The 27,678-nt window shown below is 33.5% G+C and overlaps 2 protein-coding genes across 5 annotated transcripts; one reads left to right on the top strand and one right to left on the bottom strand.

Moving 5' to 3' along the window:
• Positions 1-12,851: 12,851 nt before the first annotated feature.
• On the top strand, positions 12,852-20,897 carry EXO70D1 (exocyst subunit exo70 family protein D1). Of its 4 annotated transcripts, none has more exons than XM_083074824.1 (3): positions 12,852-15,178; positions 15,771-15,831; positions 15,936-20,897. In XM_083074824.1, exon 1 carries the CDS (start codon positions 13,083-13,085, stop codon positions 14,907-14,909), a length of 1,827 nt encoding a protein of 608 aa, XP_082930950.1. In that variant the 5' UTR covers positions 12,852-13,082; the 3' UTR covers positions 14,910-15,178; positions 15,771-15,831; positions 15,936-20,897. The 4 variants fall into 4 exon arrangements, with proteins under 4 accessions (XP_082930950.1, XP_082930949.1, XP_082930948.1 ...); XM_083074823.1 differs by having other exon boundaries at positions 15,771-15,839; XM_083074822.1 differs by having other exon boundaries at positions 15,771-20,897.
• On the bottom strand, positions 17,500-20,818 carry LOC109812626 (Lung seven transmembrane receptor family protein). The gene is made up of 5 exons (XM_020376617.3): positions 20,619-20,818; positions 19,207-20,125; positions 18,428-18,523; positions 18,037-18,173; positions 17,500-17,910 (listed from the first exon to the last, which is right to left on the bottom strand). Exons 1-5 carry the CDS (start codon positions 20,816-20,818, stop codon positions 17,736-17,738), a joined length of 1,527 nt encoding a protein of 508 aa, XP_020232206.1. The 3' UTR covers positions 17,500-17,735.
• Positions 20,898-27,678: the final 6,781 nt, after the last annotated feature.

Genomic DNA, 27,678 nt, shown 5'->3' with positions numbered 1-27,678 from the left:
GGCACTGACTGAGTATCATCACCAGGACTATATGAACCAATGTGTGGTGGCGACCGATATGTTATATCAAACCCTGCCTGAAAAGGGTCATCTTGTGGTATGTTATCCACATCATCGTTCAAGTTGACCGTTACACTTGGCATACCGATATTTCTACGGGCTTGTCGCGTAGTCCTAGCCATATGGCCTGTCGCCCAATCAACTCCCCATAATTCTTCCATCAAGTCATAGTACCTAATGGAAGACACTCTCCATTTAGCTGCAGCAGGCTTCGCCTGCAAATAAAAACCATGATTAACACCCATAATTGCTATGTTTCACTAATTCAATAAATCATAAATGTTAAAACATTACATGTAGCAGGTCATCCCATTCTTCAAGCTCAGCTGTAAACCGTTTCGTGGACTCATCCCACGCAAATCCACTAAGTCCACTAAACAAGTCGTGAACCTCCCGCCATCTATCCTTCAAACTTTTTTGTCTATTTTTAACATTATTTTTCGTGATACCCGTTAATCCAGTCTGTCGGAGGGCTTCAACAATATTATTGTATGCTTGGGTTGTCCAACTACCATCAACCCGATTGCCCAACCTAGCCTCGTCAAGCATGGCAGTCAATAAACGAAAGTCCATGTCATCAGTCCATTTCATGAACTCGCGGACCGTAGTCGAGGAATCAGGTACAACACTTTTTCCTCTGTTCATTTTCCACCTATTGCAAAAACAAGGCATGCAATGATGATAATGATATGTAAAATTTATGAATGAAAACTTGTAACAGAATAATTTATTACAATTACAACAGTACATATTATTAAATACATTATTAAATACATGATCTAATTATTAGTATAATTTGTCCACATTTCATATGCTATAGCATCCCGTATAGTTGACCCTTGCCTATGATCATCCTCACGAGCTTGAGTTGACATTGTATCCACAGGTTGTTCCATCAACTCTCGATCGACCTCTGCTAACAACAATTCATCATTGTCTACGCCTCGAAGAAAATTGTGTAAAATGCAACATGCTAGTACAATATTCGTCATTGTATCGAATGAATAATGAGGTTCGATTCCACTAGCTATTATAGGAAATCTTTTCTTCAAGACACCAAATGTTCTTTCAATCACATTTCTAAGTGAGGAATGTCGATGGTTAAACAATTCGCTTGGGTTCTGTGGAGCTCTTCGAGAATACTCTTTAAGGTGATATTGAACCCCTCGATACGGCATAATTATTTGTCCTTTTAACATAAATCCAACATCCCCAAGTAGTATTTACCTAATTAAAGTCATTGAAGTTATACTCATTATAATATCGTAAGTACGTTACTATACACTAATTACGAAGTAAATAATAACTAACCTTGTGGTATGATAAGTGGATCCTCTCTACCTAGGACATCCTTTAATATTCTTGAATCAGATGTTGTTCCTTCCCACCCTCCTAGAACATATGTGAATTTCATGTCGAAATCACAAGCTGCGAATACGTTTTGGGTTGGCCAATCTTTTCTTCCATGAAAACGGGGGGCATCTGATCTTGCTACTTTAACTCGGACATGAGTTCCATCTATTGCCCCTAAACAATCCTAAGTACAAACAATATGATAGTAATACCTTATTATTAATGTTCAAATACGTGTATGTGATGTAATACTTTAGTTTGGCACTCAATTACCTTAAAGTACGGGTAAAATCGGCTATTGTTTAAGATATAAGGATGAACATCTCTGCCTGATGGCTGAACTAACATTTCTCCCTCCAACATAATGACCGCATTCAACACGTTATGAAAGTGTCGACTAACGGTTTCCCCAGATCAATGCAAAAAAATGAAATACTTCGATTTTTAACGTTGTGTCCGATAATATGGAGGAATTGAGCCACTTGTTCTTCCACTTGTTTTTAATGAATGTCGCAGGTCTCATGCGAATAATGTCACGACATTGTTCGGTGTGAATAAGGTATGACATCAACTCATTCCTACGACGTTCTTTTTGAGAAATGAAGTCCCTAATGTTACTTGTGGGACAACGTATGGTAGACAATATATTTAACCCAAAAGCTACGAGACAAAGGATTGTCATTGCTCCTACTTGGATTCGCATTTGTATTTGACTTTGTATGTGTGCAATTAAATTCAAGTCCAAATCATTATCCATTTCTTCATTGTCTAAACTAACAACATCGATATTTTCGTATGTCATCTGAATATTTTTCAAAATAACAAATTTATTATTCTAATCAAATATGATTAAAAACGAAACTGTAAACCCTAAAAATAGATAACTGAACTTTAATATATATAAAAGTGAGAAGATAGAAATATTAATATTTAATATTAATATTGAATTTATATATATAAATTAAATAAATATTTAATTTATATATATATATATAATTATATATTAAATATTAATATTTAATATATATATATATATATATGAAAGAGTATTAAATAACCATATTTATTAACAAATTAATGTGGCCAGAATGACTCGTTTCGAATCCGGAACGGCCGTTCTGGACTCATTTGTCATGCCAAAATTTGATACCCAGAACGGTCCGTTCTTAGACCAGAACGAGACGTTATGGGGTTACAAATTAACCCACAACGACCATGTATGAAACGGCCCGTTCCAAAAGTGGAACGACACGTTCCCAAAGTGGAACGGCCCGTTCTGAGTTCGCATATTGCTCATAAAATTGATTTTTGGAATGGCCCGTTCTAGGTTCGACTGGAAGCGAAAATAGGCTAGCATAATCGATTATGCATGGCACATAATCGATTATGGGCTTGCATAATCGATTATGCTTCCTTCGAAATGAGATGAAACTTACCTTCAATGGAGGAGCCCCGTCGAGAATCAGTGAGCAACAATCACCCTCGCACCAGCACACACCACACAGAGAGCTTCCAACTCTCTTATAAACTCATTTCAAACGTGCTGTGCCACTCAAGGACAAAGGTCCGTCAACCATGGCAGAGATTCCTCTGCTGCATGGCACAGTATGCATGCATGGGATAGGGGAGGTCCGTGAACCATGGCAGAGATTCCTCTGTTGCATGGCACAATATGCATGCATGGGACAGGGGTATTATCAGATTTTCACAAATATTACGTGACTTTCATCTCTTTTCTTTGCTTTTGTGCGAGGACGGCAACGACGCTTCTCCCCCTTTTCTTCGCCTTTCTTTCCTTGCAAAACACCCACTTTCTTCTCCTTTCGTTGCTCGTAAACAGTAAATCACTAGAAACTGTGACACCCTCTACCCCACATACTATAACACAAATAACAAAAATTGAATAACAAATTTTTTTTCATAATTGAAATACCAAACATGTTTAAATAGAGGGTATCGCATCCATAACTTAAACAGTAGCTTAATCAGCAGAAATTACATAGAAATAATATAAAGTCTTCCTAAATAAGTTTATAAAAACATTCTAATCTAATTTTATCTATGCCCCGGTATCACATGTCCTATCAGAGCAAATCCCAACATAGAAGCCTAAGTTTCATCACCAACATCCTCAGTCTCATGCTGATAATTACCTGTAAGATAGTCAAGGAAAAACAACACAAGAAAAGGGAGTGAGAAACATCTCACTCTGGCTCACAGTGTAGAAATATACGCCGGATAGCCAAACACAAACAAAACAGGTATAATATAGATAAATTAATAAAATCATCACATCTCACTCATCCAAGACATCAATTTTTCATATAACATTAAAATGCACATGTATGGACACGGGCAACATTTTATCATGCATGTGGTGTCAGTAACATATCACATGGCATATTGCCACTAGCAATACACGAAGAGTAGTCTAGGAGTACATGTCGGGTCACACCCTCTGCGCACTCTCACTAGAAGGACATTCTACCAGAGTCTCATCGGGATAGCTAAGCCGTGCAAGATACATCCCATGCACACAATGGGCGAGACTGAGACTTCCAAATCGAGCTATCTCCAAGGACTAATCCCCAAAGCTTTTACACTAGGGGCCCTTCTCTGGCGGTGTATTCCATATCGTACCCTTAAAAACATTTATGCACATGATGTATGTCAATCAAGACTCTATGCATTCTCATATCACATTATTATCATCACATCTCATCATCACATTTCATGATCATATTTCATCATCATATTCACATTACCACATTATCACATTATCACATTATATTCACCATTCTCACATAGCACTTTAATCCATATTAAAACTCATCTATTTGCGAAATTAAATACATATTTACACTCTGTAAACATTAAGGAACAAAACAGAAAAATCAAAAGGTAAAACAGAAAACATTTAAGATTTGCCTATTTCTCATAGGGTTCCCACAAGAACCCACAGAGCACTCTAATTCATATATAAACATTCATTTTCAATATTAACCACATCCTCATGCATCACATCCAATAAGGAACACAACAAAGCAATCAGAAGGCAAAACAGAAAACATTCATATTTTGCCCGTTTTCTCATAGGGTTTCCCGTAGGAACCCATATAAATCTCAAATCATACAATTACAATTTTAAAACTGAAATTAATCATTTGTTCAAGCAATTTATACAATTAATTACATACAAGAGGAACAATAGATGAAACATATACAATTGGGGAAAACCCCTCATACATGAACAAACAACAAATACAACAAACACAGGATTGGGGGCCAATCCCACTACCCAACATATATTCCCACACCCAAAGCGAGGTTTCTCACTCCCCCCTTACCTGGATGAGCAGAAGACGAATGGTCTTGGTGTGATCTAAGATCGTTCCTGAGTTCTCTTCCTTAGAGCTCTTTGTTTCTTTTTTTTTTTCCCTAACCCTTCAGAACGCAAATGAGGCACATAAGGTTAACACTACCTGACTCCTTTATTAAAATTAATCCATTGGGTTGGTCAACCTAACCCATTTTCCTTCTCTTCTAACCCATTTCTCTTTTTCCTCAAAATAATTAAATAAAATAAATACATGTATATTATAAAATATTTTTCCAATATAATAATAATATATTTCTGACTCAAAATATAATAATATAATTTCAATAACAAAATATCATATAAAATCAACCTTCTCTTAAAACATATAAATATTTATTTAAAAATACTAATAAAAATACTTATTTAATACGTACAAAATAATTGTCCAAAACAATAATTATTTAAAACGTACAAAATAATATTCCTCTATAATTATTAAAATAATTATGACCAAATACCATCTACTACTACTAATAATAATAATAATAATAATAATAACCTTTTTAAAAACTGGGGTGTTACAATACTTCCCTCCTTTTAAGAAATCCGTCCTCGAATTTCTGAAATGAAGAGGTTCGACTATGACTCCTTCATTAAACTCAAGATTCTTCCTAAACATCCTAGGCAAACCCACAACAAAGTCTAGACGCATTATCTCACCTCCAAACAAGGACATCTAAAGGCTACAAAAGTTCAAAAAGGCTTCTGATGTTCTGTCTTAGACTTATACCATACTAAACATGAGTACACAAACTTCCTCTACTCCTCTCTTCACCTTAGGTCACCACGCTTCCGCTGCGCCACTCTGATACATCTTAGTAACTCGTAAATGGATGCTAAGAGTACTCTTATGTCCACTCTCTAAGATCATCTTCCTAAATTCAAGATTACTAGGCCATAGGTCCTATCATTGAACCCCAAAACACCATCAACTTCCACTCGTAAAGGGCTATCTATACTCCTACCAATCCTCTCCACTTGGTTCACTAAGAAAGGATCTAACTCCTAGGCTTCTCTAATCTCGTCCATTAATTCATTAGTCACTTCAACATACTAAATTCAATGCTCCTAAGGGTGAGCTAACACATCACGCTTAAGTCTCTAAACTCTTCAATCAAATCCAACTCTTAAATCATCAAAGACGATAGATGAAAGATCATCCTACTCAAGGTATCTACCAGAATAATAGCTTTATTTCTATGACCCTCTCCAAAGATCAAGCGCCTAAGCGTAAGTTCACTAGGTACACAGAATCATTCTCCAAGTCTTACCACTTCATCTATACCCAAGGCAACTCTTCTCTCCATTACCTCGTCCTATAGCCTCATAGCTTGTCACCAAAATGAATCAACTAATTGTGCTCCCCCGATTCTTCTTTGATAATTCACTAGTTACTCGAGTCATACCTAATCTCACACTACTAAGGGTAACCTCATAAGTCAAGCTTAAATCCCTAATTTGAACTAAAAGATCCATCTCTCTAATCATAAGGAAAGTCAAATATAAAGGTTTCTTACTCAAAGCATTGATCACCACATTGGCTTTACCTAGATAACAACTAACATTAAAATCCTAGTCCTTAAGAAATTCCAACTATCTCCTTTGGTCAAAAGATATTTAAGGCTCTAACGATCACTAAATACCTCAAGCTTAGAATCATATAGGTAGTGTCTCCAAATCTTAGTATAAATATTACAACCGCTAACTTAAAGTCATGGGTAAGGTAATTCCTCTCATGATTTCTCAATTTCGTAGAAGCATAAGCTACTACCGTTCCTTCTTGCATCAACACTCCGCCCAAACTTATCTTAGAAACACTACTATATACCATAAAAGGCTTACTAAAATCCAGTAATATTAGCACTAGCCAACCTTTCCTTAAGAGTTTGGAAACTACTCTCACACTTACTATCCCACACAAAGACAACACTCTCCCTATTCGACCTAGTCAAAAGTAATGCTATCTTAGAAATTTTCTCAATAACTCTCCTATAATAATAAGTTAATCTAAGAAAACTCTTAACCTCACTAACTAACTTTGGTATCTCCCTCTTAAGTACATCTTCTACCTTAGATAGATCTACATTATACCTCCACTAAAATCACAAGACCTAGAAAACTCTTCTTATACAACCAAAATTCATACTTAGATAACTTAGCCTAAAGCTATCTTGGATAAATCCTCACTCTCAATTCCAATTTGATGATAGCACACCTTAAGGTCAACCTTACTGAACACCCGCTAATTGATCCATAAGGTCATCTATCCTCATATCAACATACATGCATATCAAATCATATTAGAATACCTACTTCAAACAATCGATATATATCATTCATAAGCATGTACGAATCAATCACCATTTACTCCATACAGCATATACATGAACCAACTTTACCACATAACATCATACAACCTTAAACAACCTCTCAATCCACATGACATCTCAGAGTCATGACAAAAATCAATTTTTATCCTTGCATTGCCTAACGATTCAAAAATATCATGACACCATACATATCCCTTCAACAACGATCAAAGAAAATGATACCTAGAGAGTTATATTCATCCAAATGATCTCAAACCTATCTCAAAAGAAAGCTAAGAGAATAAGCTACAACTCCTATGAAGACATAAGATTCTAAAAAGATCATCTTCTTAGCTAAAAATTTCAAAAACAGCAGCAGATATATTCAGCGCTTACAGCTAGACCTTTGATCACCAAAGTAGCTATAACTGGAGTTATAGAGCTTCGTTTTACCTGATTCCAGTTCCATTGAAAAGATAACGTCCAAGACTACAACTTTTGTGAAGACCATAAAATCTAAATCTGTCAATATGGTTTAGAGTTGACAATATCATAAGTCATCATATATATGCTTTAGAGTTGCAACCATTACTGTTAGAATGTAACTTATTTTGGAAGAGAAATAAAGTCAAGCACATATGCAAAAAAAACTCGATTAGAGTTTACCATTTATCTCAGTTACCTACTTCACCACATGTGACCATGAAACAAGTATGTCACACATCAATTATCATGCATTGTAAAACTTCAAATGTTGAAACATAATGGAGACAAAAAAATAATTATCATATCATTAGAAAAATAATTGAACCAAACTTCAAAATTGTCATCCAATTAAGTTCTTTAGTCAAATAATGCCTACAATTACCACTGAAAAATAATTGAACTAAAGTACAGCTGGAAAATTGGTGTCGATGGTTCTGCAACAAAGAAAAAGCCCAAGTCTCTAATGCACGTAGAACACTAAGCTTTAAACTCAATTCACTGCATCAATCTATGCAAATATTGGATGCAATAGGTATATAATAATTCCCCTCTAGAATACATTATTTTCAATATGATTAAACACACACTTTATTTAAAGAAAATGAACGTACTTATTTATTTATTTACTTTTAATAATAAACACACTTTTATATATATATAAAAAGTATTGCCTTTCTTTAATTTAAGAAAAGATGACAAAATTAATTGATCTCAGGAATTTAATTGTATTTGTAGGATGATTCATTTATTATCGTGTAGATAATAGTTTTAATATTGTTTCTTAATGATCATGTCTATTTATCATTGATTCTGTAATATATGGAGCCTGTCTTATTAAACTTTTTTGTTCTTTTTGTCTTGTTAAAATTTTGGAGAAAGAAAGGATAAGAAGGTATTGGAAAATGGTGGCAACAGGACGTGACTTTGTTGAATCCCATTGGCTGCCCATGAATGATTTTGATAAAGACCGTCGTCTATGATTGCTACATTATGCCTACCGCAAATATCAAGATTCAATAATAATCTATGTGTTAACAGAATTAATTGAATCCGAAAAAGACTAATAAATTATAAAACTTATGTTAATCAACTTCGCTAATTCTTTGGTTTTTTCTTCATTATTATCAGATGATTTATGTATGATGGACCACTGTATTTAATAATTAAAATATTTAAATGATTATTTGCTGATGCATATGGATTAATAATATAGCGGTCCACCATCAACGTTTATTTGTAGATATTTTCGCTTGATTTTTACGAATTACCTTGCATTTATGGTTTTCCACATTTTATGCGTTCGTAAATGGAAAAATTAGAGTGTATGGATGTGCAAATATAAAATAGAGTTAACCACCGAAAGTTGTTGTTGCGTGTGTTTTTTTAAGAAGTGTTTTTTATTCAGGGTAAAATTATAATTTCATACTCACAATGGAAATAAACTCGAATTAAAAATTGTTAAAATCATAACAACTTTGAATTTGACTTAAAATTGTTAATATAAGTATTTTGATATTTGTATTTCTCAAGACAAAATTCAATTCCTATCTTAGATATTAAGTTTTTCTTAAAGTTTATTACTAAAATGAGCGGATTTAGTGTTAGAAAACTATAACTTCTAATTATATATAAAAAATATAAATTTAACCAAAATTAAATGATAAAATTATATAAGAGTAAAATAACTAATATATATATATATATATATATATATATATATATATAATATGTGATTATACCTTGCTTTATTTAATTACTAGGTATTTTATTGGTACAAGTTATTTCACACACTTCTATAATTTCTCTTATTACATGTAACTTTTCTTGCGAATTTTTATGAAAAATTCGCAAAAAACGTTGTTTCTACAAATTTTTCTACAAAATTTTATCTGCAGGTAATACCTTCATAGATAATATATTTTTGCAAATTTTAAAATTTACAGGAAATTTTTCAGCGAAATTTCTTGAAAAAAAAATTCGCAGGAATAGTTTTTACAAAAAAAATTAAAAAAATTACTATAAATTCTATCAATAATTCTTCAACTTTCAAGTGCTCACAATGAATTCATCTGAAGCATTCTCCAACATGTGATACATAATCTTTTAAATTTTAAGATTGTAGATTATAAGCCTAATACTCAACCAAACAAATCAACTTGTAAGCTAAGTGTTGCCCCAACTTATATACTCTTTAATTGTTTTATTTTTAATCGATGTGGGACTTGAAATTTTTTAAAAATATTAAACTTATAAATTTAAATATATTTTTTTTATTTTTCCTGCGGATTAAAATTTGCAGGAAAATTCGCAAGAAAAGTTACTTGCAAATTTTTTTCTACCATTTAGTAAATACTTGTGAATTTATTTTTGCAAGAAATAAAATAAAATTCTTACAATATTTTCTGCAAATTTTTACCATGGAAAAAAATCTATGATCATTAAAGTTGTAGCAAAATTTGTAAGAAATATCTGTAAATTATTTTTCGCAAATAAATTCGCAAACTACGAATATTTTTTTGCAGAAAAATTCACAGGAAAATGACACTTTTCTAGCCGTGGTAATTATTATTTTTATGATTAAAATTATTTTTATTACTCAAAATTACATTAGTTATCATCATTGCTTCATTAACTTTTTAAAAACTAATGTTACATTCCAATATTATCTATTTTTTATTTTACTATATGTATCACTCTATTATTATCTAATAAAATATATTTAATAATTATTTTGTATTATGTATTATGTATTATGTATTTTTATTTTACATTCCAATAAGTTTGCTATATATATCATCGATATTATATGATTGTTACCCTAATGCTCATACTTTTCCATTTTTATTTTACTATATTTTCTTTTAAAATAAAAATCTAGTTAGTAATGCTATTTGAATGCAATATTGCAAATTTACTAGTATTTAGATTTTTTTTTTTTTTGTGAAGCACTAGCATTTAGGTATACCGGATTCTCTTTAGTCCTCTTGAACGAAGAGTTGTCTACTTTGTAAATTTAAATTAGAGAAATGTCAGTAAAATATTTTATATGTAAAAAAAAACTCTTTCTAATTTATATTTTATATGGACCGAAATTTATTAAAAATTATTATAAAATATAGGTTCTGTTTATATTTATGAATCTTACTCATAATTTTTAATTATAAATAATTTTTTTATCAATATGAAGAAATATATTAGAAAATAGTGTGTTGGCTACTTAATAATGATTCCTGGTAACTAATTTTATTTTAAATAAGAATCGATTTCAATTAAAAAAATAAATAAGAAAAGGACAATTAAAACTTAGAAAAGTATACAAAGGCATGATTTCCGTTTTTGAAAAATTAAATGATAAAATATCTTTTAACCTTCTATAAATTTAGTGCAAGTTAAAACTTTACCTCAGCCCTGTTCATCTTTGGAATTAAACGAAGAATCTAATAAAATGTATTAACAATATAATTTTTATATTATCTTTTAATCACAAATTATTATTACATAGTAAAATTATTATAATTTATAATAATTAAAAAGTCATATTTAGTATAATTAAATTTTATATAAACTTTTTTGCATGACAACTCACAATATATGTGACTATGATATTTTGCTCCATGCTATTTCATTTATTTTGAAGTGTTCAAGCAAGGTCATCTAATAGTCATGAAAATTATTAGAAAATTCCTTTTCCTTTCATAAAGTTATTTATTGTACATTCTGAATTCCTAATCAATTACATTAGACTGTTTAAGATGATTAACTGACTATTTATTTGCAACTTAGCACTTGAGCCTAAAAGTTGGATATTGTCTAAGCTCCTAATTGATTACATTAGACCAACTAGGATACTGATCTGGTGACCTCTTCTCACCTTAGAGTTCATGTCTCAGGGTTGTATACCCTTTGGACTCCTAACTCATTACACTAGACTAATTGGAATAAATTGATCATAATGTTTGATTGAGTAGTTTCATGTCTTGAATCCAATAGGAGATAATGAACTACTCTTTTTAGCTTATTTACTAATCACTGTCAAATCTTTATTAATTGACCAGGGACAAATCTAATGATTGTTTATGATGGGTAGAAAATTTGTACAATCATATTAAGATTTTCAGAATTATTATCATAAAATAAATTCGCAATATGAATATGTATATAGTTAATGCTTATGGTTAAGATGTGCTAAAATTACTATGTAAAATATTCTGAATTTGCATAATCATTAATTTTTTTTAAGAGAAGATCTTCCATATTAAAGCATTTATTAAATAAGTCTATAAAATTATAAGGTTAATATAAATATATAATTCTCTAAATTATCAAATACTGTTGATTTTCATTAAATTATCAGTGTAATTTTAAGTATTAAAGTGATTAATTATTTAATAATTTAAAGGATTAAATAATGATTTCAAATACTGAAATAACTATTTATAATTTTAGAGACGACTAAATTAATTATGATTATAATTTTCGATGTTAAGATTAAAAAAGATAAAGATTGGTTACTTGCAAATTGCAGTGATGCTAAAAGAAGATTTAATTAATTGATTCTATACTATTAATTTTTGTCTCACACAACATGATGAATGATTGGATACATAAATATTCCCTACCACAAAATGTTCATGGCTGATAGTGCAGTGGGGTTTTAGGGTAAAAGAGACTGAGCAGTAATCACTTCTCAAATTAAACTCCAATGGAACTGGGTCCTCACTCATGTGACCATTATAAAGGAACTCACATAGTCTTCACAAATTCTAAAACCCAGTGTCTGACAACATGGGTTTAACGATATTGACTTAAATTGGAAACTCCCGGCAATTGGGGAAAGACATGTTTTTCTTGTTCCTAATCATAATCAAGGGAATATCTATACATTAACATTCATGCTAGTAATATTCTTTCCATAATCATCAATGGTGTTTCATATAGTTTGGGAAACCAGTGAAAATGGAAAGTAAAGTAGAGCCACCATTTTGGAATCAATAAAGACAAGCATTGAAATCGGAAAACTATTGTCTAGAATAACGTGACACACCTTGTAACTGTGCCAGCACTATTGGAGCCATATTTCACACCAATGTAATTTTTTTTTGTCCCATACAATTGCGTTAGGCCACTAGAGGAAAGGTTTCTAAACTGAACTGTTTCGCAACAAAACTAATGCAACAGTACAAATTAGACCTCTTCATTTAGAAAGTAACTAAGGAACCCGTTGGGGATAATTAAGGATAAAAAAAAAAGAAAAGAGAGGAGCGAGGGAAATTGGCCGGAATGTACTGTGAAGATTCGAACGGCGGCATTGGCATTTAAAAAGTCAAATGGTTGAAGCAATGATATGACTCAAATAGAAAGAGAAACACTCTTTACCTCACTCTCTTAATTATTTTTCCACATAGGCAACGCAAATTACCCGAAACGAAACGAAACGAAACGCAGCAGCAGCCTCTCTCTCTATAACTTTCTCTCTCTAACATTCGATTATCGTGATGGAGAGCCTCCCGCTGGAGACGGCGGAGAAGATAATCCTCCGGTGGGACTCGACGGCGTCGGAGGAGGCGCGCGACAAGATGATATTCTCCGGCGACAGGGAGGACGCCGATCTCTACCTGCAGGCGGTGGACGAAATCCAGCGCTCGCTCTCCTCCGTCACAGTCTCCGATAAAGTGAACTCCGCCATTCAGATCGCGATGGCGCGCTTGGAAGACGAGTTCCGGAACATCCTCATCTCGCACACCAACGCCTCCTTCGACCCTACCTCAGAAGAAGAATCTCACCAACCGAATCAAGACCCTCCTTCTTCCTCTTCCTCGCCGAAGCACCCTCGCAACAACGACGATAGCGACGAAGTTGAGAAGACCTCGCTGCTCCTCCGCTTCGACAGCGACGGCGCCGCCTCCAGCGCCGCCAGCAGCTACCGCTCCACGAGCAGCATCCGCGAGCTCGATCTCCTCCCCGCCGACGCCGTCTACGACCTCCGCTGCATCGCCGAGCGCATGGTCTCCTCCGGCTACCTCCGCGAGTGCATCCAGGTCTACGGCAGCGTCAGAAAATCCTCCGTCGACGCGAGCTTCCGCAAGCTCGGCGTCGAGAAGCTCAGCATCGGCGACGTGCAGCGCCTCGAGTGGGAGCAGCTCGAGAACAAAATCCGGCGATGGATACGCGCCGCCAAGGTGTGCGTTAGAACCATCTTCGCCAGCGAGAAGAAGCTCTGCGAGCAAATCTTCGACGGCGTCGGAACCGCCATCGACGACGCCTGCTTCATGGAGACCGTCAAAGGTCCTGCTATTCAGCTCTTCAACTTCGCCGAGGCGATTAGTATCAGTCGCCGGTCGCCGGAGAAGTTGTTTAAGATTCTCGATTTGCATGATGCTTTGACTGATTTGATGCCTGATATTGACGTTGTTTTTGATTCCAAGTCCTCGGAGTCGATTAGGGTTCAGGCTGCTGAGATTTTATCCCGTTTGGGTGAGGCCGCGAGGGGTATTTTGTCTGAATTTGAAAACGCTGTGCTTAGGGAACCTTCTAGGGTTCCTGTTCCTGGTGGCACGATTCACCCTTTGACACGTTATGTTATGAATTATATAAGTTTGATCTCTGATTATAAGGTTACTTTGAATGAGCTTATAGTGTCTAAGCCTTCCACGGGGTGTAGGTACTCCGGGGATCCTGGGATACCTGATATGGATTTGGGGGAGTTTGAGGAGAAGACTCCTTTGGATGTTCACTTGATTTGGATTATTGTGATTTTGCAATTCAACTTGGATGGGAAGTCCAAGCACTATAAGGATGCCTCTCTGGCTCACTTGTTTGTGATGAACAATGTGCACTACATTGTTCAGAAGGTGAGAGGGAGTCCCGAGTTGAGGGAGATGATTGGGGATGACTATTTGAAGAAGCTTACCGGGAAGTTCCGGCAGGCGGCCACGAGTTACCAGAGGGCTACCTGGGTGAGGGTGTTGTATTGCTTGAGGGATGAGGGGTTGCATGTGAGTGGGGGGTTTTCTTCTGGGGTGTCCAAGAGTGCTCTAAGGGAGAGGTTCAAGGCCTTCAATGGGATGTTTGAGGAGGTTCATAGGACTCAGGCAGTCTGGCTGATACCGGATTCACAGCTCAGGGAGGAGCTGAGGATATCGATATCAGAGAAGCTGATTCCCGCGTATAGGTCGTTTCTTGGGCGGTTCAGGAGCCACATAGAGAGTGGTAGGCATCCGGAGAATTACATCAAGTACTCTGTGGAGGACCTGGAGGATGCTGTTTTGGACTTTTTTGAAGGGATTCCTGTTTCCCAGCACTTGAGGAGGAGATCTGAGTGATGGAATGGACTAGTGGAGTTAAGTGAAGTGAAATGGAGTTTTGCAACTTAGAAGCTAGGACATATTCTTTTAATTTTTTCCATGGAGCGTTCAGGTGATTGAGTGCTGGCCAATCTGAGATTGCTCAAGCTCTCGGGTGCTCCAACAAGATTTACTACCACGATCCAGGATTCTCAGGATGGAAACATTAAGATTCTCTAATCTTGTGTTGAAGATTGGTGTGGCTTGTGAAAAGCCAAGTAGCTACCTCACCCTGAATGCTGCTACCTGTAAGCAAGCACGTTATTTGATTTTTCACCACATTCTAGATTTTGTTTCATTTGTTTATATTGGAATTTGTTGTACTTGTGTGTTTTTTTTTATTTATTTTCTCTAAGGTCTGAAAAGGGCTGTTTCTTTTGTAGCTTCAAATGACTCTTATACAATGTGATAGTTTTGGCACTAATAGATGCATGTTCAAATTGAAATCTCAGTCTTAGGTACCTTTCGCCTTTGGGCACCTGTATCTTCTGTTTTTTTTTTTTTTTTTTTTCTTTTCTTTTCTTGTATCTAACAGATTCATACGAAAAACAGAAGAATATTAGATGAATGCGCACACACCACACAACACGTGAATTGTTGATCTTGTGACTTTGATAAAAGACCTTGCTTCAATAAGTCACGGTACATTTGGTTACCAAGTAATAATATGTACCAAGCCTTATAGCTCTTGGTATGGGCGATCCGATTTGAACTACTTTCGGTAGGCTGCATTCTTGGACACTACAGTGTTGTAATTGGATGTTAGTGCTGGTTAATGGTGAATTTACATTCTCTTGACCAGCTAATTACTAATTACCTATTGCTTACAAGTGTTTACAGTTTTATTGAAAGGTTGTGTGAGGCTCATTCTGAAAGAAGGCTAAGTTCCTGTACTTGAATGGTAACTTTGTAAGCATATTCTTAACCTTTTAACGGAAATACGCCATAATTTCTTATTTGTGTTGTTGATAAGCATTCTGTTTTTGACTTGTCCCATTCGAGCAGCTTCAGAGTCCCTTCCTGACTAGAAAACTAGAAGCACTTGGTAGTTCTTCAGGGGATGAGTTTTGGTAAGATAAAAATAATTGGTGTTACGGGTAGAAAGGGACTCTTGTCAGAAATTCAGAATGGAGCAACAATATAGAGCACCTAACTTTTTGTATTTTAGATTTTTAGCATATCAACGGCGTCAATGACCTTGGAGAGGGTAGGTTACTCCCTTGACAGGAGGGACTGCCACATAAAGAGGTGGACAACAATATTTACACGCCACTTCAATTACATCATTTTTGCATCACTTTCCAGTAAGGGAGTGTTTTTACAATAAAAAAAAGAAGAATCAATGAACTGGGTTTTGTTGTAAATTTGAAATCACAATGGGATATTAGTAAACATTAAATATTACATTTTCTTATAAAAACTTTTAATGAGGAAAGAGTAAAGGAAATGGTGTGTAACGATCATTTTTTATAGGTATTGATCTCAAGAGTTATTAGAGACAACCCAGAAGCTCATGCAGTTTCGTGCTTAGAGACAGCACAAGGCTAAAAATCTGTGGTTGGATCACCTAAAATTCTGTTTCCATTTTTGTTAGCTGTTTGTCACGAACTTTGCTTCTGCGTACATAATCTGCTTATGTTCAATTCAACATCATGAACAGGAAACAATATCAGACCTTTCCAGCGAAGCTGGATCAAATCATTATTTTTTATTCCATATTTACTTAGATAAAAGATCATGCATAAATGAAAACGAAAGCAATTGTTCAAAATTATTTAATATACTTGATGTATATAGATGGATTTATGTTTCTTATTTATAAAAATGAAGATTATTTTTCATAGCTTGTTAACTACATGAAGGCGAAACACTATTTGTAGTTGCAAATGACATACTGCGCAAGGGACACAAATTTTATGAGTTTTCTGTAATAAGAGCTCACAATCAATTAAATGTGGGAGTATTTTATAGCAATTTTACTGTCTGAAGGTTAAGAAAATTGTAATATTAGAAGGGTCAATGAGCTCACAATCAAATAGGGGTGCGTTTAAGTTGATAAAAATAAAGTTTGCATTACGTTGGGATTAACTTATTTGTATTAAATTAATCTACAAATAAAAAGTTTGCTGGGATCCTTATAAATAAGTAATTTTTTCCCAATAATTTGCACATCTGAACATGGAACTTAATAGACTGCTGTTTACCTCTCTTCCTCCTTATAGGCAAATGATTGAATTATTCAAGTCCTAAAAAGTAAAATTGCTATTGATACACAAATAAAAGTCAGGATTCATTGAAAAAGACAATAGAAGATTCAATTCGTTTTGATAATTGATAAAAACTTTTTAAAGACTATATCAACTCAACTCTATCTTTAAGACGCAGCAATGTCCTTAGTATCACGTAAAAATAAACAAAAAAATCCATGGATTCGAAACATAATTCATCAATACTGAATAGTAAAAAACTAATATGTGCTATACAGCTGGAAACTTGAAAATGTAAAAGTTCTTGCAAGTGTCCCCACATGTATGCATGCACATGGATAACATACTAACATATCTCATAATTGAAGAAAACTTCCTTTGTATAAGTAAAAAGTGACTAAATTATATTCTTGTGCATTGGCATCACAGGAACACACAGCACTCTATCATGTAATCCAATCTCGTAAGGATCTATTTGCTGACAAAACATCGAGAGTAAAGGCTAATGAAGGAAATTAAAGAATAAAAGGAAAAGAGTCATGGGGCTAATTTTCAGGAGGGATACAATTGAAGCATAGAATCAGAGCTACATTCTAGTTTATTCTCTCTTGTCTTCTTCTAAATCATCATTTGAATCCCCGTTACTGCTTTGCACTGGTCTAGCATCTGGCACACTTGGAAAATCTTTTGAAGAAATAGGTGATGGTTTTATGAGCGTTAAAGTAGTTTCATCCCTATCAAACTCATCGCTCCCATCATCACGGTAAGCATATCTGTCAAGAGTGAGATACAAATGATGCATATGAACAGAAAGCATTAAAGAAAAAGCTCATTTTGCTCTTGCAGACATTAAAGAATAAAGATGGATAATGGAAGAGGGTGAGGGGAGGGATTTATACCGTGTTGCACTTTGAGATGGTGCCCAAAGAATGCAGATAACACACAGGAGAGAGTAAGACAGAACTTGCCAGAAGGCAGGGATGATCCATGCATTCTGCCACTGTTCATTGTATACATCATTTGATTTGAAATAAAGCTGAAAAGAAAGTTGAAAAGTTAGCACTTAAAATATCTAAACTTCATTGATGTATTAAATTAATAAATATGCAAAACACATCTACTTCCTAACACATTCCAGCTCTAGTCTTGATCAAAATTTACAACTCATTTTAATTTGTTTATAGCATCTGAATCCACTGATTGCATAGACCAATGCCCTTGACCCAGCTATAAGATAATTACGCCTAGTTAACACAAAGCAATTGAAGCATGTTTCTTCCTTTGAATTACCTCATAACATATCCAGCCTACAGATACGATGACAGCTGCTGCCAAAGCATTAGTAAACTTCCGGTAAATATCCAATTTTATCATCATCCTTCTGGTCTGTCACATGAAAAGCACAGAAGAGTCAATTTTAGATATTCACATTAAAAGACATGAAAGACTGAATTATCCGTCATCAAATTATGTGGTGCAGCATCATAGCAAAAGTTTAAGATAATCAGCCTAATTTGTACATAAAAGCTATAAAGTAGAATAGCATTCATAGAATAAGATCATCAGGGTATGATACTTTGAGCTTGGAAAGAATATCCCATTATTTTAATTAAAAGAATTACACTATAAATTGCCCATTAATTGTTGTCTTCCTCCAAAAGTATCATGACATAACCATTAAATATCAAACATGAAAAAAACAAACTATTGGCATACCATAGGAGAGTTGTGTAATGACCTCTCCCATGTTCCTTGATTACTTCAAGCACTTCACTCAATATCTACCCGCCTTTATATCCTGATTTATTAGTTACAAATGAAACGGTTATTTTTTACAGCAATTTTCACTTCCAGAGTCTTCTGCTGGATAGCTATATCACAAATACTGCCCTGTTGTACTGTAAATTTCAAAAAATACCATACCATAATAATACTCCTGCTAATTGCTACCCACATAGTGTTGTTTTACATAAAAACTAACAAGAGAAAACTAATTATATATGAGACAGAAGAAAAAAGCTCACTGATTTTCATGGAATAAAGAATATTGGGACAATCCATATGAATACCTGAAGCTTAGTTAAAGTTGCAGAGAGTGAAGTGAAAATCCAAAGAATGAAGAACACATCCAATACTGCAGAAGGAAGAACCAAGAACAGTTTTGCCTTTCCAGAAAGATCACTTACGGCACCAACATTTTCTACCAATTCAAGAACTTCAGATGCAAGAAAGAAGGTTCCACCAAGCATAACTACCTTTGATGTTAACCCACCAAGGGTAGGTCTCACAACACCATAGCCCATTGAAACCATTAAGATGACCAAACGTGCCACTGTCCGCTTAACAGTCCCAAAGGTGACTGCCCATATGGTTGTCCCAGTTGGCCTGATTCCAGTCTCACTGAATTCAGCATAGTCAAAGTACCACAGTGCCATCTCAAACATGCCTAGGGTTATCACTAGGGTGATGCAGTTCTGCAGGGGAAATATTTCCTTCCAAAATCTAGCATATTGAGAGAACCAAAAGATCCCAAGCAATACATATGCAAAAGACATGAATTGGTAGAAAACTTTCATAGGTGCCATTCTACCAGGCAAATAACCAGAGGGATTTTTCCACACAGTTTTCCCTTCCACAACCAATTCTTTAAGCCTTGTGTCACAATGGATGAAATACAAGTTATACATCCCAGTTTTCGTGATTTGTATAGTGTTCAATGGCAGCACTGCCTCTTCATCATCCATTTCAAAAGAGGCACCAAAAACTTGAGGCCAGTCAGGATTCTCCACCGTAGGGCGGTAAATGACCTGCCCTTCGGTACATACACCGAGTTTAGCTAGATCACCCGTGCAGCAGACAGCCCTTTGACCCCCATAGGCCGAACCACCAATTCTTTCTCTATCTTCAACTTCAAAAACAACAGCTTGAATTGGCCATGAACTAAAGTTCGAAAACTCCTTGTTTCTCCGAAATGTAATTCTTTCAAACCTGGTTCCCACATTACAACAGAGATAAAATCCAATCAACAAAACAACATCAAAAACCAGCATAATTACCAGCAAAGTACCAAACAAAATTTAGTGGTACGTATCATGCTTTGGGACTGACAGCCACAAAAACAAACAGTTTTCATCAAACTAATGCAAATCCTATGAGCATCCTAGCAGCTTTACTTAACATTTTCAAATCTGACAAGTAAATTTGTACATTTTACTTACACATTGAAGTGAATAAAAGGGCATCTACATCCACTACTACAACAATAATAAATAAAAAAATGCTACTTTTACCAGAAACCTCACCCACACCCACACCCACACCCACTACACCAAAAGCTGAATGCAAACTTCAAACAAGTTCCAAAACACGTCAATTACATTTTTTTTATATACAAAAAGACATAAAATAATTGTGAATCTAGCAATAAAATGTAATGAAGAATGAGGAGAAACATTAAAAGGAGATGAGAGTGTGAAATGACCGTATGTAAGAGCCTGGATTTGAAGGTGGGGAGGAGGTATCGGTGAGATTGGGGGCAGAAGCGTAAATTCCTTCGCTGCCTCCATGAACGACGAAGGCGTTGCCTTTGGCGGAGAATTTCTCCCCTCTGTAATCGTGAACCGAAGCTTCGGCGCAGAGGGATAGCAGCAGCAGAAAGGCCAGAAGAGAGACCCCACACATTTTCAGAGAGAGAGAGAAAGTGGATCTACGAAGGGACGAGTCAAGAAGTGTGAGTGTGTGTGAGAGAGAGAGAGAGAGAGAAGAAGAAAAAAGAGTTGAGTTTGTTAAGATTGAGGTTTGTGTGTATACGATGAAAGAAGAAAAGGAGTGTCTGTGTGTCCTTCTTGAGTTGAAAAAAAAAAAAAAAAAAAAACCAGCTCAGGTGAGTGAGGGATTTAGATTTAAGAGGTTTTAACAGAGTGATTAAGAGGTAGATTAGTGAAATTGAGGGTGATTAGTGAGAGGATGCAGTTGGAATTATGTTTAATTTATGATATATGATATTGACACAAATTAATTTCTGTGATTGTTTTATTTTTAATTGAATAAGTGCTAACTGGATTCTCTCCGCATTTTCCTTGTTTTCTTGTTAGTGCGGGAAATGACAGAGGTGTCGGTGTCTATATATTAATTGTAAAATAAAAAATAAAAAATAAAAATTGTCATTTTCGTACTGCGTTTTAGGTGTTGACTGTAATTTCCTTTAGCTACTGATGTTATGATTCTTGAAATTCAAACGACGTGCCTAAAAAGTCATTACTATTACCACAGCTGATTTTCTTTTTATTTATATAATATTTAACTTACAATAATAGTTTATTTCTTTATATAAAACTAAATTCATTTCATTTTATATCAGTGGGATTGAGACACAAACTAAATTCATCTTATTTTATATTAGTTGAGTTAAGACATTTTATATTTTTATTAAAATTAAAATTAAATAATAAAAATATATTAGTCTAATATTCTTTTTGATAAAATACTAATTAGACTAATATCTTTTTTTGAATTCATAAAAAAAATATTAGTCTAATTGATGTTTTAGTTGGTCTCTAAATCATAAGATCTTGAGTTTGATAAAAAAAAATATTAATTTTTTAATAATAAAAAGATATAATAGTATATTAAATATAGAGAGTACTATAGTTACTAAAAAGAGTGTTTCCTGTATATTAATATAGATGTTGATTATTTTTAAACTAAAATAATTTGAATTAAAGTATGTTATCTTAATTTGGTAAAATGTATTAATTATAAATTTTGTAAAGAACATGTATTCTAGTTGTTTAAAAGAGAGATGAGTATTAATTAGGAGAAAAAAATAATATGAAACATATACTCTAATTGATTAGAAGATATATGTGTATTAATTGTAATACTATGCGTTTTCATTAATATTGTTGATTGTATTAATTTAAATGTTGTTGTGATTAGTTGATTAGTTATTGTGAAACTCTTAATGATTTAGGAATCTTAATGAGTTTTGTTGTTTGGAAGTTACTTTGAGCAAAAGTCAAGTTTGGTATATTATAGGGAATGTATATAAGATTTTTTTTAAGAAATAGACTTCATAAGTTTATTTTCTTAAGAAAGTTAGAGAGAGAAAGACTTTGGAGCCGAGGAGAACCACTTTCTCTTCCGACTTCACGAGATTTCTTATATCCTTCCTCTAAGAGTGTGAATTTTAGTAGTTGGTTAGATCATTCAAAGCTTCAGAGTCAAGAATCAAAGTAGTGGTTGTGACCATGCAAAGTTGGTTGGAAAAACTCCATCTTCTTCCTTCTCTATCTTTTCTATTTGATTTAGAGGTAAGGAGAGTTTGTCGATTCTTATTTATTGGATTCTTATTGTTACTTCTCTATCTAAAATCATCAATTCGAATTGTAATGTTGAATGGAGATAGGATTGAAAGCGGAGGTTGTGTAGTTTGGGTTGCTTGGTTCTTATGAGGAGAAATTGGTGTTTGAAGAGATTGTTGATTGTATGCTGAATTTTATTGCTTATATGAATTGTGTATGATGTGTAGTTGTGAATTCTAGTGTTGCAAGTTGAGTTTTCTTGAGTTTTAGGAGCGGATAGCCAAAAATGCGAATCTACCAAGTGCAAAATTTATCATCGTGTCGAGCATAACTTCATGGCATTGGGCGTGATGCATGTTAGAGGCTCTCTACCTCATTGACACCAAGCGCAAAATTGGTAGTGACGAGCGTGAATTAGAGGAGAGCTCCCTAACTTGATCATGTCAGACGTGGGTTTGGACCATACCAAACATGATTAACACATGGACTCTTTGTCTAATTCATGTTGGGTACGGGCAGTTTGGCTTCGAGCGTGGGTGGGCTAGAAGCTCTCTGCCTCAATGCTGTCAAACACTGAAAAAGTGGCACTAGGTGTGAGTTGTTAAATGAAAGATGATTGATTATTTGATTAAATGTTGAACATATATGTAATAAGTTGAATTGCTCACACGTTGCATATTGTTGTTGATATAATGTGATGGTTGTTGATATTATGTTGATCATAGTTGTAAGTTGATTTAGAGTTGAACTATGTTGGAGTTGTGTGTTGTGAAGTATTGAAGTAGGTTTATTGATAATGTTTAACACATGGAGTCAAATTGTGTTGATTGACTTATGACTAAAGGAGAGGTGTTGTTTTAAAACATGAAGATCTCATTGTGAGGATAAAGTGTTGTTGCGCTTTACGAGTCCAGTTGTTGAAAAACCTTCAAGAAGTTGACTTTTAAAGTGGAGTGTTAAGTCTCCTCTAGGTCCTTAGTTGATATAGTATGAAAGTCAGGTTGAGTTATACTAACTATAAAGTGACCAATATAAATTAGTATAGGAGTCAGGTCGAGTTATACTGATTATAAAGCTATCAAATGTAGATCTGTATGGGGGCAAGGTTGAACCATATATATATATAAAGTGACCAAAATCGAGTAAGGCACAAGGTCAGAGGCCAAAATCCCTAACTAAGTACTGAAAAGGAGATAGTATTTGGAAGCTAGTTGGGGGCCAATTCCATAATAGGCTTAGCTATGAATGTTAAATTCATAGTAGACTCACACTCAAACTATTCTAATCCTGACAAGAATACTAGATTTTTCTAGTTTAAGTAGCAAAATTCAAAAAATTGTATTGTGTTGTAGATTTTTATCCAAATTTATTGTTGATCTATCAATTCCAAAAAGATCGCATTGTTAAGTTTGTTTAGTAAAATCAAGCCATTTAAACTACTCACTTGTATTGTAAGAGATCCCTTAGTTGAAATGTGTGACAACACATTGTGTTGTTGTGTTAATAAATTGTAAAGTTGATACATGTTTATATGTGGTATTGTTGCTTAAGTTATTGTGTTGTGTGCAAGATGTGTTGATAAGTTGTAAGTTACGATGTTGTTGTGTTGTTTAAGTTGAAAAAACATGTATGAGTTGTATGGTGTGGTTTATGTTGATGTTGGTAATATAATCATACTTTACCTATATACTTGTTATGTTATTTTTTGTAAGTTTATTCTTACATGTTTCTTTGTGGTTGAACTCTGATGGTCATACTTGGTATGGGACCATGAAAGGGATGCATTGGAGGAGAAGTACATGTAAAGAGCCATGTTGGTGGATGATAGAGTTCTTTTGGTGCTACTTGAGAGTAGCTATTTTATAGTTTTTACTTGACTAACAACTAGAATTTTGTGCTTTTAGTTTGGATTTGTTATAGTTATGTATATATGAACAGAATCTATGTTATAATTTCATTGAGGAACATTTATTATTTCAGTTTGTATATATGTACAAGAACTACTTGCATGGTAATCTTAGTTATTTAATTTTATGCTTTTTTCTATTATAGTTGTTGAGTTGTAAAGTGTATAGACCTACCAAATCTCTACACTAATTAGGAAAGAGAAGTAGTATAAAGATAATTTTGAAAAAAAAAAATATATAAGTAAAACAAATTTATTATTATCAGCTAAATTAATTGTTTTTTTAATATTGGTGAATTAAGTAATTGAGTTATATATATAAGAATGGAGATAATAAAAACATAATATTTAAGAAACTTTTGGTACAAAGATTGTTTTTACTTTTCCATGAATTTAAAGTAGGGAAAGTTAATTTCCCATATTTGATTTATTAGTTAAAAAATAATATTCCTAAAAAATATCGTTGTTTCCTATGAAATTGTTCCCACGAGATTGGTAAGAATCTTACTTTTCCGAGTGAAATGAAAATTTTTATTATGATAAAAATATCATATTGCCTTTATTTATTTATTTGTCTATTTTATGCAGTAAAAAAATTATTTTTAAAAATTATTTATAAATATTCTTAAAAACTATTATGATTAATTAAATGAATTTTAATCATTCGTAGAAATTATGATTATTGAAATTTACAATTTTCAAAAATCATGATTTTGGGATACAAATTTTTTTCTTGAAATTTACAATTTTTAGAAATCATGATTCCAAGACACGAAATTCAAACAACATGACTAAAAAGTGAATATTATTATTACTATTATTTCTATTTATAACAAGTAATTTAGAGTAATAGCTTATTCTAGGGGTGTTCAAAATCAAACTAACCTAAACAAAAAATCACAAATCAATAAAAAAAAATGAAAACGGGTGGAAAATCACAAATTAACAGGTCAATTCAATTTTTAAATTTGCTAAACTACGTAGTTTGGTCTGATTTTCGGATTGGAATGTGAAACCACTTAGACCAAATCACGTTGCACTTATATATAAATATATTTTTTCTAAATGCATAGTATATGTATAAAAATTGATACATCACATAAAAGGTGTTTTATAAAATTGCAAGTTACTAAAATATGTTTTTCTCACAAAAAATACGTTATAATATTTGAACAATATTTTGTAAAATTATAAGTTATCACACTAAAGTTTAGAATGAAAAATTATGAATTATTTATAATGTTTGAAAATAATTTTTTTAAGCGACAAACAATATATATGAGAAAATATTTAATATGATAATGAAAATTATATTGAAAAAATATTTTTACTAAAATAATAAGATAAAAATTGGTGTTATATGCCTTAAGTGATCAAAAATATTTTGGTATTTATATACTTCTATTTTTTTTTGACATACAATCTTAAATAAATAACATTATATTATATATTTGTAGTTGATTGTTAAATAACTAATTTGAAGAACCACAAAAACCAAACCAAACTAAATCGTAAAAAATTGGCTTGGTTTGATTCGAATCTCATAATTTATTCAATCGAATCACATTTAGTTTTGGCTAAAATCCTAATTTAGTCCCTTATAATATTATTTTGTTTCAATTTAGTCCCATTTTAATTTTTTGTTTCAATTTGGTCCCTAATAATTTAAATTAGTGCAATGTCGGACTTCTATCCAAATTATTTGAACGGAGTTAACTGTTGGTCACGTGGATGCCACATGGATGCATATGTAGATGCCAAATTTATTTAATGCATCTGGAACCAGAACGGCCCGTTCTGAAACCAGAACGTCCCGTTCTGGTTGCACTCTTGGTGTGTTAATTTTACACCTAGAACGGGCTATTCCAGATGCAAAATTAACACACTAATAGTGCAACCAGAACGGGCCGTTCTGGTTTCAGAACGAGTCGTTCTGGTTCCAGAATGCCAAACACAAACAGTCGATGATTATAGTTTACAATTGTGAATCGTGCAAGGAAAAAGACCCAAGGTACAAAGTATTTCAAACACTAGATTTGGTAATATTGTCAATGGGAATTGATAACTTCAATTGCTAAACATTTGGGCTATACAGTGTATCATTAAGGACAATGCAGTGTATCACTAAGGACAATGATAGTAGGTTTTATTTCATTGTTAGTCAAACTGGAGTGAACCATTTACTACCAAATTAACACTATACAGTCAAGGATGAAACGACATGGTGTTTTCCCTTAAAGTCATTAACCAATGTACCCTAATAACAACAACCCGTTCTTGAGGAGGTACAACGTGAAGTAAAGGAAGAGGATACACAAGACCAATATTTCACCACACAACCACATGTACAGGTAGATAATGCTGATATCTTATCAGCCATTCAGTGTTATATGGTGGATAAGATGTATTATTGGCACCTTCAGCGTTATCTAGATGATTTTCCTTCTCAGTAATTTCTTTGAACTTTCTTAGTATATGCTATGTTATGGATTTTTGATTTCAGTCTCTGAACCATATTTCTGTCTTTGAATTTATGATATTTTATGAATTTTTATTTTCAATTTTTGAATCATATTGCAGCATTTTGTTGAACGTACGTATGTGGTTGGCGTTCTGGAACGACCCGTTTTGAATCTAGAACGTCCCGTTCTGCTGCACTCGTGGTGTGTTAATTTTGCATCTGGAATGGCCCATTATAGATGCAAAATTAACACACGACATGTGCAACCTGAACGGGTCATTCTGGTTTCAGGACGGATCGTTCTGGTTTCAGGACGGATCGTTCTGGTTCTAGGTGCATTCAAGAAATTTGGCATCTATCTATGTATCTACGTGGCATCCACCTGGCATCCACGTGACCAACAGTTAACTCCGTTTAAATAATTTGGACGGAAGTCTAACATTGTAATAATTTAAATTATTAGGGACCAAATTGAAACCAAAAATTAAAGTGGGACTAAATTGAAACAAACAAATATTATAAAGGACCAAATTAGGGTTTTAGCCTTTAATTTTCTTGTTTGATTCAAATGACTTTTAAGATAAAAAATCAAATCAAATTGTATCACAAATACACCTAGCTTATTCTTTTTTATAAGACTCAATTTATTTTGTCATAAATATTAATTATTTTTAGAATAAAATACTTTTAATTGAAGTGTGTTATTTTAATTTAATAAAATACATTAATTATAAATTCATTAAAAAATATATATTCTAATTAGTTAAAAAAAAAGAGATGAATATTAATTTAAAAAATAATATAAAACACATACTCTAATTAATGAAAGATATATAAATATTAATTAAAAAAAGTAGTATGAGGATAACTT

Source organism: Cajanus cajan, chromosome 5 (assembly GCF_000230855.2).
Source record: "Cajanus cajan strain Asha chromosome 5, NIPB_CcT2T_4, whole genome shotgun sequence".
In the NCBI taxonomy this organism is placed as follows: Eukaryota; Viridiplantae; Streptophyta; class Magnoliopsida; order Fabales; family Fabaceae; genus Cajanus; species Cajanus cajan.
Note: the sequence above shows the minus strand (reverse complement) of the source record. Positions and strands in the feature narration are given on the sequence as shown.

What these genes read in the sequence shown, in the direction of transcription:
- EXO70D1 (XM_083074824.1), top strand. Translation starts at nt 13,083, where the DNA reads ATGGAGAGCCTCCCGCTGGAGACGGCGGAGAAGATAATCCTCCGGTGG.
- LOC109812626 (XM_020376617.3), bottom strand. Translation starts at nt 20,818, where the DNA reads ATGTGTGGGGTCTCTCTTCTGGCCTTTCTGCTGCTGCTATCCCTCTGC. An exon ending in CAACTTTAACTAAGCTTCAG is followed by an intron (nt 18,524 to 19,206) that starts GTATTCATATGG and finishes TTCATGTGACAG; the next exon opens with ACCAGAAGGATGATGATAAA. An exon ending in TAGGCTGGATATGTTATGAG is followed by an intron (nt 18,174 to 18,427) that starts GTAATTCAAAGG and finishes CTTTCTTTTCAG; the next exon opens with CTTTATTTCAAATCAAATGA.